The sequence below is a fragment of the Musca domestica genome, unplaced genomic scaffold (assembly GCF_030504385.1).
Source record: "Musca domestica strain aabys unplaced genomic scaffold, Musca_domestica.polishedcontigs.V.1.1 2, whole genome shotgun sequence".
NCBI classification, from domain to species: domain Eukaryota; kingdom Metazoa; phylum Arthropoda; class Insecta; order Diptera; family Muscidae; genus Musca; species Musca domestica.
Window position 1 is genome coordinate 2,102,319 of NW_026712249.1, and position 18,925 is coordinate 2,121,243.

The 18,925-nt window shown below is 33.7% G+C and overlaps 3 protein-coding genes across 14 annotated transcripts in view; 2 read left to right on the top strand and 1 right to left on the bottom strand.

The window, feature by feature from the left end:
• The window catches only part of LOC101897574 (protein retinal degeneration B), a 38,430-nt gene extending 33,956 nt beyond the window's left edge, over positions 1-4,474 (top strand). For 6 of the 10 annotated variants that reach the window (XR_225568.4, XR_225572.4, XR_891517.3 and 3 more), the window contains 2 exons: positions 1,057-1,616; positions 1,941-4,474. Coding sequence is in view for 2 of the 10 variants with exons in the window: in XM_020036574.2 (XP_019892133.1) it covers positions 1,057-1,132 (76 nt within the window). In the remaining 8 variants the exon portion in view is untranslated. Of the gene's footprint in view, positions 1-195; positions 443-702 lie in introns of those variants that run through there. The other 4 variants (XR_225570.4, XR_891519.3, XM_020036574.2 and 1 more) reach the window with 4 other exon arrangements.
• Positions 4,475-7,254: 2,780 nt separating this feature from the next.
• On the top strand, positions 7,255-16,209 carry LOC101898491 (L-asparaginase). 2 transcript variants are annotated; one of them, XM_005183017.4, is made up of 7 exons: positions 7,255-7,766; positions 13,487-13,662; positions 13,723-13,817; positions 13,884-14,119; positions 14,182-14,931; positions 14,991-15,176; positions 15,239-16,209. In XM_005183017.4, exons 2-7 carry the CDS (start codon positions 13,487-13,489, stop codon positions 15,767-15,769), a joined length of 1,974 nt encoding a protein of 657 aa, XP_005183074.1. In that variant the 5' UTR covers positions 7,255-7,766; the 3' UTR covers positions 15,770-16,209. The 2 variants fall into 2 exon arrangements, with proteins under 2 accessions (XP_005183074.1, XP_058977608.1); XM_059121625.1 differs by lacking the exon at positions 7,255-7,766 and adding an exon at positions 12,800-12,818.
• Positions 16,140-18,823, bottom strand: LOC101898660 (inner nuclear membrane protein Man1). Of its 2 annotated transcripts, none has more exons than XM_005183018.4 (2): positions 18,674-18,823; positions 16,140-18,547 (listed from the first exon to the last, which is right to left on the bottom strand). In XM_005183018.4, exon 2 carries the CDS (start codon positions 18,529-18,531, stop codon positions 16,426-16,428), a length of 2,106 nt encoding a protein of 701 aa, XP_005183075.1. In that variant the 5' UTR covers positions 18,532-18,547; positions 18,674-18,823; the 3' UTR covers positions 16,140-16,425. The 2 variants fall into 2 exon arrangements, with proteins under 2 accessions (XP_005183075.1, XP_011292333.1); XM_011294031.3 differs by having other exon boundaries at positions 16,140-18,606; positions 18,674-18,813.
• Between the last annotated feature and the right edge of the window lie 102 nt (positions 18,824-18,925).

The window sequence follows — 18,925 nt, forward strand, 5'->3', positions numbered from 1 at the left end:
AAAATATTTAAATCTGTTTTGTTTTTTGTGTTGCATTGCATTGTCCTTTTCAGTATTGGCACTAATGTTATTAAATTATTTGCATTAAATTTTTTGTTCCATTTGTTCCTTCTTCTTTGGTTTCAACTACTTAACCCCTTTAACAAAATCTAGATTTTTATTGTAAAAATTATTTCTTATTATTTCCGAACATAGCAACACATTCGATCCTACTAACACAACCAACCCTAAACAAATCTATGAGGAAGATTACATTTTCTAACAGAGGGAAATTAATTGCAACCGACCCTGTTTGGATTATTTGTTGGGTTTTTAGTTTTATTGAATCCTCTGTTTGTTACCAAATTATTTGTGTGTTTCCTGAACTAAGCGAACAAAATAATACTAAAAAGCTATAATGTAATTTTATGCATACAACTAAATAAAATACTTATAAAGTGTGGTTTTATTTGTTTCTTTATTTATCATTCTTTTTGTTCTTCTTTTCTTATTTTTCATTTTCTGTGTTCGTTTTAAATCGTTTTAAATTGTGCATCTTTTGGCCTTTTTGAATCATGGACTACTGTTCCTCACCACCACAACCACCAACGCCCCTGCCATGTACTCGTTGCAACAAAATTCCTTGTACTAACACCAATACCACCAACCTAACACCACTGCCGTCCCCCTCCATCCCCATATCCGTTCTTTTGTTTATATTAGGCTGCATGAGCAACAGGACGCTTAGATCTGCAACTAATGGTGCTGTAACGAACGAACAAGGACTCTGAAGTTGTTGTTTTCGTTGTCGTTGTTGGACACACCTTATCGCGAACACAGCAAACGAACAATCACAGAAAACAAACAAACAATTATGAAGAATTAGTATTTAATGAATGTTGTGTTACAACCTTGTAGAGAAAACCTTGCATTTCACCTTACCAAACAGTTGATATTCCAAGAATTTATAATCATTTACTTTGTATTGTATCTATACTCTCACCACAAACCCACCAACATCCCCACGAACCAAATGACGTCGTCAATGAACCAACCAAACGTTACCCTACCAATCAGCAACGAGACCGGTCTGTCGTCGCCAATACGCAGTGGCTATTTAAAACGCAAGACCTATTTTGGTCACCAAAATTAATCTTCCTGGCATAGTCTGCAGCATCGCCCAGCGCGTGTCGAATTGCCAAAAGCTATCCGTGGCGCCTCCAATCCATTCAATTAGCAGTTAGCCCACTCATCATCCTCGATAGCGCCTCATCAAATGTGAAATCTGTAAACAATACAACGCGGACAACATATGTAGATGCTGTATAGTGAGGTCCGTCTTCATATTGATTACAACATACGTACACATATGCAATAAACCTAAATGTATATCTTATTATACCTCCTACAATCAATAGACAGAAGTAATTTGCCAGAGCAAACAGAAACGTTTAATCTAACCTCTACCTACCACCTACTACCAGCAGCATAACCACATAAAAGTGCTTAAGCAAACACATAGCTGAGGATTTAGAAGTGCGTCAGTGCGTTCAAACAATTAATATAATCAATCATTACTCAAAATTAGATTTAAAACTAAACAAACAAACCAAAAGACGTCTAATATAAGTCACGCAGTAAGTACCAAGATGTGCTGTTTATTATCAAAAGTTGTTAACTGTTTTTCATTCATTCAATATTTTACTAATCTCATGTGAGAGACATCAAGATTAAAAAGAGTCCTTCTGATGTCTGTACATTTTGTACAAAACCAATTGCCGGTTGATTTTATTTATAATGTTGTACAATAAATTCTTAATAAAACAAATGATATTTTGTCTTAAACATGAAAATATTACTTACAAAAAATATTGAACTGTTGTGCTCTTCATTATTATTTGCCATAAACTAGGATAGGATATTTAAGCAGAGTTTTAATTGGAATTTGTTTTACCCTACAGGTACCTGGCTAGAAAGACTGTATCCTCCTGTTGTATGATGGTATTACAAACTACATAAAATCCTCCAAGAATAACAAACATACATAAATACATATATCATAAATAATCACATATAGATAAATATACACTAAAACACTAAACTTATGGTAAAGGCATTCAAAATATGACACAACTGGAGCCTAATATTGCAAAAGAATTCAAACTTCAATGGAAACATTACATGCTCGTTCACAATCCATCCCCTCAAAGTATTTAGTGGATATATATGTAAAAACATCTGCAAGGATTTAATCTGGCTGCGGCAACATAACAACACACTATTACCACTATAAACTAAGTGCATAACGGTACATTTCGGACGGAAACGATATTGATGTACGGTAGTATTATTATTTCCTGTTCCCTGATATTTTATTAATTACATACATGCATATATTTATAATTATACATAACAAAACACGAATAGCTATTGTTATTTATTTATCAATCAACAACCATAAACAGAAAAAAAACTTAGGAATTCATTGGATACTCTCGGTTGAGTGGGAATGTTTTAGATTTAGTCACCTATTCATTGAAACTCAGACATACTACCATACATATAATTATAATTATATACGCATCCTATTTTACATGTAGACATACATACATAGATTGTAATGCTATCCTTGCCTGTAAAATATTAAATTGTTGTTACTGAATATCAATATTATTGTAATTGTAAATTAAAGTTAACTTTGGCCAGTAGTAAAATTCATTGTGTACTATGTATATTTGCAAAGATTTCAATATATATCTTTGCCAGAAAATGTTTTTTTTTTTTTTGTCTCAAATGTCTGCTTCTGGGAGTTGAACAAACGTTTCATAGTTCGTTTTACTTAAACTGATTCGTAAAACATTTCAAAAAAATGAATATAAAATTGAATATTGACTGTGTTTTCGTTTCAGTCTCCAAGTCATGAAAATATAAACATTTCGAATTGCATAATATATAAAACTATTATCCGATTGAAACAAATATGCATTGAAAATTAATTGACATTGATTTCATCTCTTATCTAAACTGATTAAATCGAAAAAAAAAAAAAATATTTAATACCTTCGTATTGATTGTCCAATTTTGACTACATAGATGTCTTGATGTTTTGAAAGTACCACACTACTCAAATTAAAACAATTTAAAACGTAACCCAAATTTTTGCTTTAACTGCCGATTGTGTTTTTTATTTACGTTACTTAAGATTTTTGTGATAATTTAAAAATTAGATATAAACTTTAAAAAAATTTGAGTATGACTCTCTGCTTTAATAAGGTCTAATATTTATGAAAAATGTTTACATTTGAGACTATCCTCTATTTGAATGTTTTCAAATTTAAAAGTTTCTACTTTACTTAAGTTTTTTGTCATAATTATTAAAATTGGACGTATACAAAAAATATTTTGAGTATGACTCTGTGCGATTAGTAAGATCTAAAACTTTTGAAATATATAGACTATGTTCAATTTACCTGTGAAAGTTATCAAATCTTTGAAACGTTTTATATGTAACAATAATGAAAATCAGAATTAAAATAATCTTACGCTTTATTCATTGGAACTCATCCTCTTTTTCAAAAACCTTATACGGTACATAAAAAGTTTTATTCTTAATCGATAGTTGAATTCAATCAGATCCTCAATTTGATCTTAGAGAAAACTTGTATATCATGAAAGGGGAATGTTTCCTTTAACATTTATCTGAATATTTAGATATAACTTTGCAAATATTCCACGTACACAACACAAATAAGTAAGTCCCCTAATCATAAATACCTACCTGTACTATTAAATAACAACGTACACAGTCTTGTCCCACCATTACCTGAATTAAACATGGTAAAAATAGTACAACTCATAAAAACTTATTTCGAAGAGAACAAATAGTTTATATAAAAATACAATATTTTTGGAAGCCACCAAGAAAAAATCATCACACAAGAGATCAATTTTTAAGAAGAGAAACTAATAACTACACAATAAATGGTAAAAACAAAACGTAATTTTGATGTGATTTTTTGAAAACAAAAAAGAAATAAACAAATAAAAAACGAACTATATTTCTAAAATATGCGTATTTACAAAAGATTAAAAAAGAACAAGCAAATAACTCCATATAACTGATCAACAATTTATTAGAAAAACAAAAAACATATATTTTCTTGATATGATATTAACTAAAAGCCCGGCAAACATACATAAAATGCGAATATTTACTAAACTCTATTCAATTATGCAAAAGAAAATGAAATTGTATTTAATAATTTTAAGCTTATTTATTGGCGTTGTTGGCAAGGGCCGATTTATAAAATGAAGCAAAAAAATGAAAACACATTCTTTAAAAACGCAATAAGAAACAAAACAACCAAAAGTAAATTTTAATCAGATCATAGTTTGGAAAACAACTTCAATAATTCTGTCTTAAGAAGAGAATGGATTATGTATCAGTTTTAAGCTGAAATAAAATTGAAATTAAAACATCTTGTTATTTAGCGAATTATTTGTTTAGAGCTCATTTATTCCGTTCAGATTATGATGAAGGTAGAAAACATCGTAAGTAATGTAGTTAAATATAATTCAGTGGAAATATACCTCTGCTACGGAGTAATTGTGTTTGATTGCATAATATTGTAATGATATAGGCCAAAGCTTTTTTGACCTAGTGTTCAAGAACAGGACTACATTAAAATACAGAATGGAATAGAATGGTTTTGTTGTAATTAAATATCAATTTCAGAGAAAAAGACTTCGCCCATTGGCTTTTTTTATTCGAAATATTGTTCATCCGGACAGAGAAAAGTATATATTTCAGCTGTCAGATATTGAAATACGTTAATAGATTTGTAAAATCCAACTTCGTGTGGAAACATAAATTTTTCTAACCTATTATACCCTCCACCATACTATGGAGGGTATATTAACTTTGTCATTCCATTTGGAACTCCTCGAAATACTCATGTCAGACCCAACAAAGTATACATACTCTGGATCAGCGTAAAATTCTAAGTTGATTTAGCGATGTCCGTCTGTCTGTTGAAATCACGCTATCTTTCGAACGAATTGAAATAGACGGCTAAAAGTTTGCACGCATGTTTATTTTGCCTGTAGGCAGGTTGAATTCGTAAATGGGCCATTCAGGTTTTCATATAACCCCCATATGACGGTACCTCCTATATTCTGTATTTTTATGATTTCAGCGACATTATTCACCGGAATTGTTTCATATTTGGTATTGATGTTCGTAATGGATGCTACAGTATGTGACAGAAAATTGTCTATGCAGGTCCACGTCTTCGTATAGCTCCGATATAACGGTAGCTCCCTATATACGATATTTTGATGATTTTAGTTACATTATTCACCAATTTTTTTTATTCAAGTTTCGCATTTGAATATTGTAATGGTTTATGACAAAAGTTTCCTATGTAGGTCCACGTCGTATACACTCCAATATAGCGACAATATTCGGTATTTTTATTTTATTTTTTGAAAAATTTTAAATTCGTTACAAATAGTGGAGGGTACTCAAAGTTCGAACCGACTGAACTCACTGCTTTTTATTTTTTTTTTAATGTTCTCTTGTTTTGTTTTAATATAGAAGTACTTAAGATCGCTAAGATCGTGGTACTTAACTTAATATAAAAAGGTAAGGTAGAGCTACCAGCTGCTTACAATAGTTGTGTTCCAGTACTTTTTTAGAAGTAAAACTAGCAGAAGAGAGAACAGTTCGAAATCGGACTGGTGAAACCTTACTGAAAAGAGCGCCAACATTTAAAAATGAGTATTGAAGACGATAAGTTAAAATTTATAATCATAATTAATAATCTAATTCCTCATTCAGCCAGTCCTCTTCACTGCTGGAATCATCCAAAAGTGAATACATCAGTTGCTCTATATTTTCTGTTTTTGTTTTTTGCACGACAAATATTAGTTTTTCCTTTAGTTTTCAAGTTGATCATTTTCTTTATTGAAATGTATGAATACATTTTTCAACCTTGTTAGCCCTGCCAATTAAATGTCAAATTTACAATATGCACATTTCTGCTCGGCCAAATTCATGTAGCTAAAACAAGCAGAAATGTGCACCACTCAGCGCCATTTTTTTCTCGAGAGAGCTGCAAGTTTTGCTAGTTTTTGGAGTACGGGAACGCGTTGTAGCAGAATTAGTGCTAATTAGTACTAATTTGCAGGTTCTGGAAAACAACTAATTATATTTAATATTATTTGACATTTTAAATTTAATAATAGGTATGTACGATTACTTTTCTAGCAAAAATTACTTGTAAAGTTTACTGAGAAATTGTTTATTCCATGGCATACTTTGTGACCTTTTTACCTATAATTTGGCATTAGTATGCCTAGCCTTGATGCTAAGCTGCTCATGTGCCCACACCTTAAACCAGACTTGTTTTTTGTTGCGACAGTACATATCCACAATTGTGTTTTACAGAATTTGTATTTCGGTTTGGATTTGAAAGAGATGTTTCTTTGTCCGCTATCGATTCCTTAAAGTATTGAGTTTATATTTTTTTGTTCAAAATTGATCATTTGACAACTTCTCATTGTAAAAATGTATATTTATAAATCCATTGTATATACACAAATCAGTGATGGAAACCTTTTTTCTGTTCACTAAAATTTGACAAGGTAAATTACAGAAAATGCAGATATGGATATGTTTATTTGAAATGACTTTACCTTCTTAATCCTACCATGAAGTAAAAATTCTTCAATACCATGGTAAAATTAACAAGGTAATGTCATTTCAAATAATATGATCCATCTCCGCATTCACTGTAATTTACCTTGTCAAATTTTAGTGAACAGAAAAATGGTTTCCATCTTTGATTTGTGTAGTTTGTTGTGGTTGCAGCGAATTCAAATTTAATTGACACATCGTTTAGTAATCAGTAGAGCTGGAAGGAGGACTTTATACTTGGATCATGCCAAGGCCAATTAATTATGTCGTGTAAAGGGCGGTGCTTCATTTTTTTATGGCTGACAAAAATGCTTCGATTTTTGACAAATCAGCTGATAGCTTGCAAGTTTATGCAGGCATTCCGTCTGTTTACTTTTTACAGTTTCTTGCAAAAGAGAATGAAGCTATCTTACACTCAGAAAGAAACTGCTTGACAATTCCTGCAGGAAAAGTAAACCGACAGACCTGTTATATGATGACAGCTTATAATTTTTTACGGCGAATTCCAAATATAAACAAATTTATTTTGACAGAATGGGCGAAATCAGCATATGTTTTTGTTTTGATAGAAAAAAAATTTAGTTGTATTTCAAAATTCATTGGGTCGGGGTGTACTTTTGGAGGAGCGGAGTTAGATCGATATTTGATATTCTAAACATAGCTCTTTTTTGGTGAAGTGCAAATATAAAACAAATAATTGTCAGTGTGGCAAAATTAGAAGAAAATCAATAGAAAAGCAGCTGACAAAATTTTAAGTGTCTATCGGTGCGCAATTTGTGGTTTGTGAAGATTATATAGATACACATTGGTGTATTGTTGTTGGCGGAATCAAAACTTAAATTCACTTGCCGTGAATTACCGTGACGTGTTAATTGTGGAATATTAGATAAAATTCATATCCATGTGCTTTACTTATCGAATTTGAACTTCTTTGAAAGTAAGAAGCAGGAAGGGACGTCGTCTGCAAACGTACTCACGTAACGCCTTAGTCATTTGTTTATGCCGTGGTGAAATTTGTCCAAATAACAATTAGCAACATTACCTCCGACATTTTTTTGGAGAACATCGGCTATTTTTTATAAACTGCAAAGTAAGTAAAACACCAAATTTGGGCTGATGTAATTTGCTTTTCGATTTCCGTACTATTCCTACGGGGAAAATGAGATATATACTTTTTTAGAATTTTCCACGAACACGTTGAAGGGTCATTATTGTTTGTATGGATTCTGACAGACAGGTTTAAGGTTATCATTTGAAAAAATGTGGTCAGTTACAAAACAAAATGAATGCAAAATAGAAAATACGTTGCATTTTTTCTTATGCAAAGTATTTTGAAAAAGTCGAAATCCTAGACAAATTATTGTTTTAAAGTCTGTGGGTGAGTGAAATCCTAGACAAATTATTGTTTTAAAGTCTGTGGGTGAGCGTGTCACCCCCAAACAATGAATTTGTTTTTTATGTGTACCATGCATACATATATATATTTCAAACCCCATATCTATGGTACAATCTTTAAAAAACTCTAATTCAGTAAAAACTCTTCGATTTTTCCGAAATTATTTCCAGATTAATCTTAGCGCTCATGTCTGATTAATCTTAGCCCTCATGACTTTAAAATGTGTCCCCAATGTTTGGAAATTTCTGAAACGCATAAAATGCAAAAGGATGAGCTATATCTGTTCCAATCTCTACAAAGCTGCAAAAGTTTTCAAAAATGTTATTTTGTATTTGGGTTGTATTTTCTCTTCGTCCACTAATGGGATTATCTTACTTTTTTAGCGTTCCTGACAAACGCAAGATTTTCGTTAAAAAGAATTTTGTAAAAAACAGACTATAAATATTTTAAGATTTTAAAATAACTTTTGGTCCCCTATTTGCAAGCAAATTTAATTGCGCAATGGTTAGGACTATACAGTATAAATTTGGCAAAACAAAAAAGTGCACGCACCACGTACGCCTTTTATTAGATTTTTAAAATATTTTTTAATACATTTCATCATAAATAACCCATAAGTTATGTTTTTTACTTCTGTCTGCTAAGAAAAAGCGTTTCGCATTTTATTTGTCTTGCGCTCTTTGACATTCGTTTGGCTTGCATTGGTTTAAGATTTTGTATTAATATACCTAAACCCATTTATTTACTATCTAGTATAATCGGTCCGATATAGCCTCATTGTATTAATAGAATTCCACAATGGCGGGCATAAATACAATTCATTATCAATTGCAACCGAAAAATAATAACCCTTAAAAATTCGTCTAAACTCTGATTCATTATGCAAAGGTAGTTTGATAGTGATTACGTTATATATAAATAAACGTTTGTATAGTTATACGAACCGAATTCACGTTGAATATACGTTAAAAAAAATACCAAAAATACCCATGTACACTGGTGGCCAAAACTAAAGCAACTGAAATTACAAAGAGAATGAATGCCTTGTAACTTTTTTAAAAATTAAGAAAATGAGAATGTTTTTCTTGTTTTAAATTAGGTACTTTATTCACTTTTTAAAAACCTAAAACAAAAAATAAAAATTCATTTTTATATAAAAAATAATGTTTGGTAAAGTCAATTAACCCGATTTTGGCTTGGACAAAACAAAAGCAACTCTGTTGTATATTCATATAACCGCTGCAATTTCAGTTGTTTTTACTGTGATATTTATCGCTTTTTGCTTTCTTCGACAATTTTGCTTGTCATAAATCCTTTTTAGAAGTTTTTTACAACAGTATGTATTTTTCTTTTGTTTTTTAAGTACTGCCCAAAAAAATTTTAAAAAATGGCTTAAAGCAAATACAGTACCTGAATAAAACAGGTATTTATCAGTGACTATCAAAACAACATATCACAGAAAATGATTTCCGAGAAATATTTCATAAATATTTATGTGATTTCATAATTATTTCTGTATACTAAGTGAGTTTTTTGAAACTGGATCAGTAGTAACAGTCTATAACGGATGAAGACCGTGAAAAACTTCAGCCCGTACTGATCCAAAAATTGTGAGAGAAATAAAAAACAACTATTAAAGAGTTCAACTGGATTGGTGAGAGAGCAATCATTGGATATAAGCTCGAGATCAGTGCGTAGACCAGTAGTGGCAGCTGGTCTGCATGCCCGTATGACATCAAAAACCCATTTATATCTGAAAAAATCCAAAAGGCTTTCGGAAACGATAATATTAAGTGGAATCAAGCTCAATGGAAAAAACATTATTTCTGGGATGAGTCTACGTTTAATATTAAAGGCTCAGACGTGAAAAATTTTACGGTGAGAAGGCCAAAAAATGAAGGACTCAAGCCGCAGTGTTGCAAAGGTACAGTGAAGCATGAGGGAGGGTCAAAAATGGCGTGGCGCTGTCTTTCTTTCTATGGACTTGGGTCTATCCATAAAATAAAGGAAGTTGTGGGTCGGTTTGTTTACAAAGATGTGTTGGACATCACGTTGTTCCCTTACGCTGAGTAAAATATTCGGCTGATTTGGGTGTTTCAGCATGACAATGATCCCAAACTTGTATCAATACTTGCCAAATATTGGTTGCGGGAGTCAAAAATTCATGTTTCGTTATGGCCGGCACAATCACCTGACCTAAACTCCTTAGAAAACCTTGGGAGTATCGTAGATAGGAAGATCAAGAGAGATTCGGAAATAAATAAGCACAACATTTTCTAAAGAATTCGGGGTGCCTGGGAAGGCACACCCAAGGATCAAATTGAGTGTGTTATAGATTCAATGCCTCGTAGGTTTGAAGCTGCTATCAAAAATAATGGTTATGCTATCGACTACTAGCCAAAATTTAATTATTTTAAAATAAAAAATCAAAAGTTGCTTTAGTTTTGACCAAGCAAAAATTGGGTCATTTTAGTTTTCCACATATTATTTTTCGTTCAAAATTATTTTTGTATTTTTATTTTTAGTTTCTTAAAAGTGAATTAAACCCCTCATTTAAAACTGGAAAAATAATTATGATTTTTTTATTTTTGTAAAAGTTACAGGACATTTATTGTCTTTGCGATTTAAGTTGCTTTAGTTTTGGCCACCAGTGTATAACTTAGAATGAAATTGTGAGGTTATTCCTAGATAACTAATCAACTTTTTATAGAATGCATTGAGGGTATAAATTTTATTTGAAAAGTAAAAAGATAATAATCAAATAACAACACTAATTAAAAGCTAATTGTTTTATGATTCATTAAAAAGTTATTTTAGTAATACTTTTACTATGGAGGGCATATTAATTTTATCATTTGGTTCGTAATATTAACATTAGAATCTTTAGTTTTTTTCAACTATGTATTCGAAAAATATTCCACTACTAGTTTTGGCGGACTTATAAACCAGATGTTATAGTACGTTTATATATATATGAGGGTTAACCCACTGGATTTGGATTTAAATTGTCATATCCATTACTTTTACTTCAAATAAATGCTCTCAAAGAAGGTTAACCCTACAAAAAGTTCTAACGTAAACATGACATTAAAATTATTCCAGTGACAGCTCATTATATTGTTTACAAGCGTACAAAAGCATTTTGGTGAGAATTTTCCAGAAGAAAATTATTCGTGATGGAATTCATGCGTGATAGTGTAATTTCTTTATATTTGGTTGGAAAACCACCAATGGCTATCGTTAGAGCACTCCAGCATTTAAATGTGAACAAATCTTTTGTGTCTCGTACCATCGCTCGTTACCGTGATACTGGTAATGTAGCCCGACGTCATGGAAGTGGACGGAAGAAAACAGCAACATCAGCAGAAATGGTTCGAAATGTAAAGAAGCGACTTGATCGAAACCCGCTTCGGAGTGGCCGAAAAATGGCTCGTAAGCTGAACATATCGCAATATTCCATTCGGCATATATTGAAAAATGAGCTCGGGGTAAAGCCATTGAAATTCCAAAAAGTGCAAGAACTTACACCGCAACAGAAAGAAAATAGTCTCAAAAGAGCTACCGAATTTCGTTTTCTCCGATGAGAAAACATTCTTTGTCCAGAATTCGTTGTAAACAAACAAAATGATCGCGTTTACTTGCCAAAAGGTCAGCTGAAAATGTGCATATTCGGTTGGCCACCAGAACTCAAGCGTCGGCCATGGTGATGGTGTAGGCTGCCATAACAGCCGATGGTCGCTCTCCGCTCGTATTAATCGACCGTGGCAAGGAATAAATGCCGAATATTATCGCGCAAATATTGCAGAGCCACATTCGGGTAGCTTGTGACGATTTCATTGGCCATTTGAAGGCAATAATTCGAGCCAAAATCGACCATTCGAACAAATCTAAACTTATTCTAAAATTTGATGCTATTTTTTATTTAAAAAAAAATGTAAAAATTATGGCGTTTGACTTTTGTTGCAGTTTTTTTTATCTCACCCTGTATAAGTTATCCCAAATTATTTGTACCTTTGTTTAGTGACTAGATAGTTATACAAATACTCAAAAAAGTAGTTAAGGTTAATAAATATGAGAGAAATTTCTTTTCTTTTACGAAAAAGTCTTATCCTTGGGAAAATATTTTTTTTTTTGTATAATTATTCTTCTTTTGTATGACTGTGGAAGTGAGTTAAGAAGCAGTAGTTAAAATTTATAATATAGTTAAATATCTATTTTATTTACAAACAACAACAAATTCGTGGCAAACGTTGAGGATTGTAATGAAGCCTGCTAACTGGGTTTTGTAACCAAATAATTATATAACAATATATTTGCACCAGTTATGTTAAGTGTTTCATAAACTCAGGCATTCTTTCCTCACATGATTTATATTTATGCACTAACGGATGCGTACAAAATATTTACCGACCTTTTTATAAGAACAACAATACAATTACACAGCAACTCGCGAAGCAATTTATTGACTATTATAAATTTTAGCCACAAATACTATTAGAAATATAATTAACGCTTTAAATTATTTTTGTATCACTTTTAAACCGAACAAATATGCATTGTTTATTCACACATTTGTGTACAACCCCTAACAATACTAAGAGGGAAAACATGTTTTGGATAACGAAATAAATATGTACAGAAAAATTCGACTAATATAAGTATTGAAGAATTATATAAATAAAAACAATTACGAAAATAGAATAAAAAGTTCCAAGTGTTTTTTGAAAGTATAGTTAAAACTTTTAGGTAAGTGCATTAGATACGATAAAAATTAAAGCTTTTTATCAGAAATAAAGTAAACAATAATTACTATTATCGTTTAACAAAATAAATAAAAATTTAAAAAAAAATAATTTAACGTGTCACGGACCGCTCTTTAATCTCTAATAAATTATTTGTGAATAAAAAATGCTATTAACAAAGAAGATTTGAGTTAAAGACACCATTGGCCTAATGTAATCAAAATCTTTATTTACGTATATTTGATTCTAAAATAAGACGTTGTTTCCTTATCCATGGTTTGTTTTATTTGTGTTTATTTTATTCCATTTTATTTTTGAGAAAGGAAAACCATGTTTGGCTCTAATATATTAAGAGAAAGGGAAGGATGTTCACAAAATAATTAAGATCAAACAAAGATCTATTGAAATTTCTTCAAAGGAAGAACATTAATGTATTATAATGTCATCTTAGAACGGCCACTTTTCCAAGATGGTGTAAAGAATGACTGATAAGCATTAAACTGTTGTCTTTAAATTTCTGCTAAAAAAGATAAAGAGAATTTCTTACACTCGTATCTTTTGCATGGTTTTATAATAGAGAATAACGTAAAATCAACATTCTATAAACGAAAATGTGCAAATGTTTAGAAGAGATAAGAATATTCAGAGGTATAATTGTTGAATTCTTTTCAGATGTCCAATCAAAATGACACTGGTCACAATGAACCTTCAAATGGGAATGGTATACACTTCTCTGATGAGACCGACTGTGGTTTGACCATGAAAACGACATTGAAATCATTATCCTCGCTGGACACGTGTATACCATCATCGCCCACTAAAAGCTCTTCTCTAAAGCGGAACACCAGGTAAGCCTGTTGTTGTCGATACAATCTTAATGACACACTCACATTTTGTCCGCATACTAGTTATGGCAAGCTCATGCCCACAGAAACAAAGGAAACCAGAGTCAGAGTCATATATACGGGCGGTACAATTGGCATGGTCAGAAATGAAAGAAATGGTAAATGTTTAAATTCCAGAAATAATTTCAAAGTTGAATTAAATCGGTAAATTTGCTTTATTTCAGTTTTGGCTCCTATACCGAATGCATTGGTGAAACGAATCCGCAAGTATCCCAATATGCATGACGAAGAATACGCACAGAAACGCTTTGGCCCATCGGCATCTATGGCCCCGTTGGTGCTGCCATACGTCCAGGGCGAAAGTAATCGAGTTATTTATCAAATAACGGAGTATAATCCACTTCTGGACTCTAGTAACATGACAATGAACGACTGGGCTAGAATAGCTAAGGATATACAGGTATGTTACCATTGCCGAAAAAAATAAGTAACTTTCAAATAAATGTTTCATATTGACCGCAGCAATCATATGAATTCTTCGATGGCTTTGTTGTTCTACATGGCACTGACACTCTCTCCTACTCTGCATCGGCATTATCTTTTATGCTGGAGAATCTCGGCAAAACTGTGATAATAACTGGATCTCAAATTCCGATTTTTGAGACACGCACCGACGGCAAGGACAATTTCACTTCAGCCCTAATAATTGCTGGAAATTATGTGATTCCCGAGGTCTGTGTCTTCTTTGGCAATAAACTTATGCGGGGAAATCGCACCGTCAAAGTGAGTTCAAATTCGTTGGATGCCTTTGACTCGCCGAATGTACCACCCCTTGCACGCATCGGCATAAATGTAGACATTGACTATCGTCTTATATTTAGACCGTGCAAAGTGTCCCGTTTCAATGTCCATTTACAATTGGATGAAAATGTCGGCATTCTTCGAATATTTCCCAGTATCTCTACATCGACATTTCGTGCATTTTTAGCTCCTCCCATGAAGGGGGTTGTATTACAGTCTTTTGGTTCGGGCAATGTGCCAGCAAATCGCAAAGACCTATTAGACGAGCTAAGGGTCGCATGTAATCGTGGTGTAATCATTATAAATTGTACTCAATGTCCAACGGGTTCAGTGGCTGAAATTTATCAAACGGGCAAAGTTCTATTTGACATTGGCGTTATACCTGGATTTGATATGACCCCAGAGGCAGCTTTGACAAAATTATCCTACGTTTTAGGGAAAAGTGAATGGTCCTATGATGTTAAGAAACAAGTAGGTAGATTTAAGATTTTAATTGATAATTCCCATACAATGTATCTGCTACGTTCTAGATGATGCAATCCAATCTGAGGGGTGAATTAACATCTAATGCTGGTCCGAAAATGGAGGAATATGATTTGGTGGATGCAGTCGCTAGATCTTTGCATCTTTCTTCTCCCGAGGAATTAAGTCAACTTGGTGCTACCCTCTTTCCAGCCATGGTGAACGCAGCTGTTGCAGCAGGTGATATTCAAAAAGTAGGTTCAAGTGAAAAAATCACTATTTTTGAGCTTTAACTACATTAATTCCTAATTTTCAGCTTAACAATCTCAAGGCTTACGGTGCTGATTTGTCTGGGGTCAATCAAGATAGTCGGACTGGCCTACATCTGGCATGCTACAAAGGTAATTTGCCAGTAGTCAATCACTTACTACTGAATGGAGTTTCGGTCCACATAAGGGACATTCATGAGCGAACGCCTCTGCTGGAGGCGGTAACCACAGATAATCATGAAATTATAAACTTGCTCATCACATGTGGAGCCCATTTGACGGGTTCTTCCCGTGCTGTGGGTGAACAATTGTGTGCAGCAGCTGCCAGGGGTTCACTTTTACGTCTTCAATCGTACCAGCTGGCTGGAGCGGACCTCTCCCAACCTGATCCCTCAGGTCGGACCGCTCTTCATGTGGCTGCTCAACATGGCTACGAAGAAATTGTCCAATATCTCTTGGATTATACCGATAATATCAAGGAAACCGATATGCTCGGTCTAACGGCATTAGATTATGCTGAAAGGGCCGATCAGCAACACATTGTGGCCTTACTTAGCAGTCAAATGAATGGCGACTAAGTATAATGCGTCCTAGAATACGATATAAAAAAGGACTGATATACCTCGAAATTTAAATTTTTTGAATTGATAAAAATGAACGGATAGATTTGGATGACGTCCAAATAATTGCTTGATAACAAGTGTCATTTTAATTATCTCAAAAATCACATTATTATTTAATATAAGTTGATGTTAACTATTGCCTTAAGTTACATACCAAATATTGTAAATATTGTTAAAAATGTTTTTTTTTATTTATATTAAACTTTTTTTGAATGTGAATCTTCCACAGCGGCATCACCGATGTCCTTCTAATTTATAAGTACTTCTTTCATTGTATAACCTTTCTTGTTTAATATATCTTCCTGCAACCATTAAAATGTGACTCTTATAATTTAAGCATTTTTTATTTTAAAAAATCCGATTACATATAAAATAACAGACCTATTTTAAATACATTAATTTTTGTTTTCTTTTCTTTCTCTAATCGTAAAAGCTTAAATCATACGAACATCACCTTACAAACATCGTTCTTTGTAAAATGAATCCTATTTACTACATTGACATAAGCATAAGTATGTGTATGTTCCGTATAAAGAAATGCTGACATTTACTCTTGATTCAGTTCTGCAACGCAGATGTGCGATCTTCGATATTTGCCTCACCGAAATTGCTTATGTTGTGATATTTCGAATTGTAAGCGGTGTTGTACTCGTCGAATTGGGAAAGCGTGCAAGGAAACGCGGCAATCGCAAAAATTTGATTGAGACCAGTCGATTATCGAACCACCATCCATTGATTTCGTTGTGTACAATGCCAGCATCTTTCTCACTGGCACAGCGAATGTAGACACAGCAGTTTTGACGATCCAACTGAATATCGTAGATCTGACACTGAGGTCCCACTTTCTCAAGGATCGATTCAATAACAGACTGCAGATCGGGCTGGCTTGTTTCGTCGAACATGTGACGAACTTTGAGGCAGTTTGTTGGAGGATCCAGTATTTTGTTGACATTATCAAAGGCTGGGCTTTGCCATTGCTTCTTTTGTGGCTTGCCAGTGTCTTGTTTGTCATACGTTGTGGTTGAAGACAAAAAACTGGAGGAGGGCGATGGACAAGCAGATTCACACCACTTCATTGTACGAAATTCTTCGCCATTGTGTAAAATTGTACCGAACTGTATGCGACTATCGTTGCATTCCAGTTTGTGTATAGCCTCATTCCAGGCGCCCAATAATGATTTCTTCTTATTTAGGGGAATCAGTTTATCGCGCAGGTGATGAATAATAACCTCCCCTGAGTCGTTTTTCAGAGCACGTCTCTGCATTAGTTCCTTTACAATTTCTTTGCAGAAATTTTCTATTGCCCGCATTTTTCTCTCACTTCTTTGTCGTACTAGACGCCAGATAACAAACGTAGCGACACATATTAAAGCAATTAGAAATGTTGTACCAATTATGAAGAGGAAACGCTGCAGTTTATTCATTAGAATACATTTCAGTGGCAGATAAGGTTTTAATAGAGTGAATCGTACATCCCTATATATATCCATCGTGTCGGGGTCTTCGGAAGAATTGAATATTTGTATCTTCCACTGGGGATTTTGCTCGATTAGGTAGAGTGCAGACTTCAGACTTTTCAAAAGTTTATGGCCATCCGAAGATCTTTTCCTGTATAGGTATTTAAGAAATTCTGAAACTGTAACCTCTGGGCTCTGATCACGATTTTGACAATAATGAACCTCTGTATTTTGTTGAAGCAGCTGAATAAGTTCCTTGCACAATGTCAGAGAGGGTGCAATTAATTCGTGACTGATGCAATCAATAGATGGCCTTGGCATGGAGACTATGCCTCCTTGTTCGTCGCACAACACAAACGAAGTACTTCTCTCCAGCATGGTACTAGGCATGTCTGGTGGCTTGGTCATATACAAAATCGATAAAACGGCGAAGAAGAGTCCCAAACAACACATTAAGACATATGGCACCGATGATTGCTTTAATTTCCCCTTGATATATAGTTTGCTCCAAATCACTTCTCGAATAGATTTATTTTGTTTCCTTTTTGTCATTGAAAACCGTGTTGGGCTGCCGCTATCAGAGTCCGAATCAGTTGAGTATGTAAAATGATTTTTTGCAACGTAAGAAGGACTTGTATTGTGTGTTCCTCTTATGGATATATCCCGCAGCTTTAACAATCGACTGACTACCCCGGAAGATTCGTTGTTTCCCGTATAGGGTGGAGTCCGTTTTATATCTCGAACATTTGGCGTTTCAAATCGTTTAGTGGAACGCTGGACGTCATTTGACAGTATTGGTGGTGGTACATATATTTTTGGAGATGATTTAGTTTGCACTGGCTTCTTCCTTTCTTCAATTGATCTTCCATAGTCTCTGTATAAGTATGGCATGCCTTCATTCGACAAATAGTTATGTTTTTCTTCCATGTGCTCTGACGACGAAGTACCATTGGAGTACGACATATTTGTGGCGGGGTCCAGATGGTTCGTACCAGGACGGGCAAAGGAATGGTGTGTTCGTCTCCTTCCAGGGGAAACATTTCGTCTTGTTGATGTTGTTGTGGTTGAAGGCATTGCTTGCAGGCTACGTCTATTCGATTTGCTGGCTGAAGAGTTGGCATTATTTAGGGCATGGTATTTGAGTTTTTTTATCAATAGATTCCTGGTGGTCTCAACAATCGGCACCACGGGAATACCATACTTTTTCAGTTCCTGACGTAATTCAACGTCACTGAGGTTGTCAAAGTACGCTTCATTCATTGGAGATGTGACTAGCCTGCAAAACAGATTGTCAAATGTATGAGACACTTTGAAACACTGTTGGGATGTACACCACTGCAATGGATTAGGATGTGATTTGTAAATGTCCTACTCAAGGAAATGTTTCGCATGCAACAAGTACCTTGCTTCCCGGATAAATAGCTTGTTTTTACAAATTTTGTCTGCTTATCCAAATTGAAACCGACGCACAGCCAACAAGAAATAAGAGAACAAAGCGGAAATCTGTGATAAAGATAAAATTCAAAGCAAAAGCAATGATTTTGAAAGGGTTATAGAAGATCGAAAAAATCGGTCTGAAGGGCTGTAGAAGATCTACACATTCAGGCCAAGGGTTCTAGAAATACAATTTTTTCTTAACAAAACATCTGCTTGC

Bases quoted from the DNA above. Each gene is read 5' to 3' on its own strand.
- LOC101898491 (XM_005183017.4), top strand. From the start codon at position 13,487: ATGTCCAATCAAAATGACACTGGTCACAATGAACCTTCAAATGGGAAT. The intron at 13,663-13,722 runs GTAAGCCTGTTG...TCCGCATACTAG, and splicing joins TCTCTAAAGCGGAACACCAG to TTATGGCAAGCTCATGCCCA. The intron at 13,818-13,883 runs GTAAATGTTTAA...GCTTTATTTCAG, and splicing joins GGTCAGAAATGAAAGAAATG to TTTTGGCTCCTATACCGAAT.
- LOC101898660 (XM_005183018.4), bottom strand. From the start codon at position 18,531: ATGAATGAAGCGTACTTTGACAACCTCAGTGACGTTGAATTACGTCAG.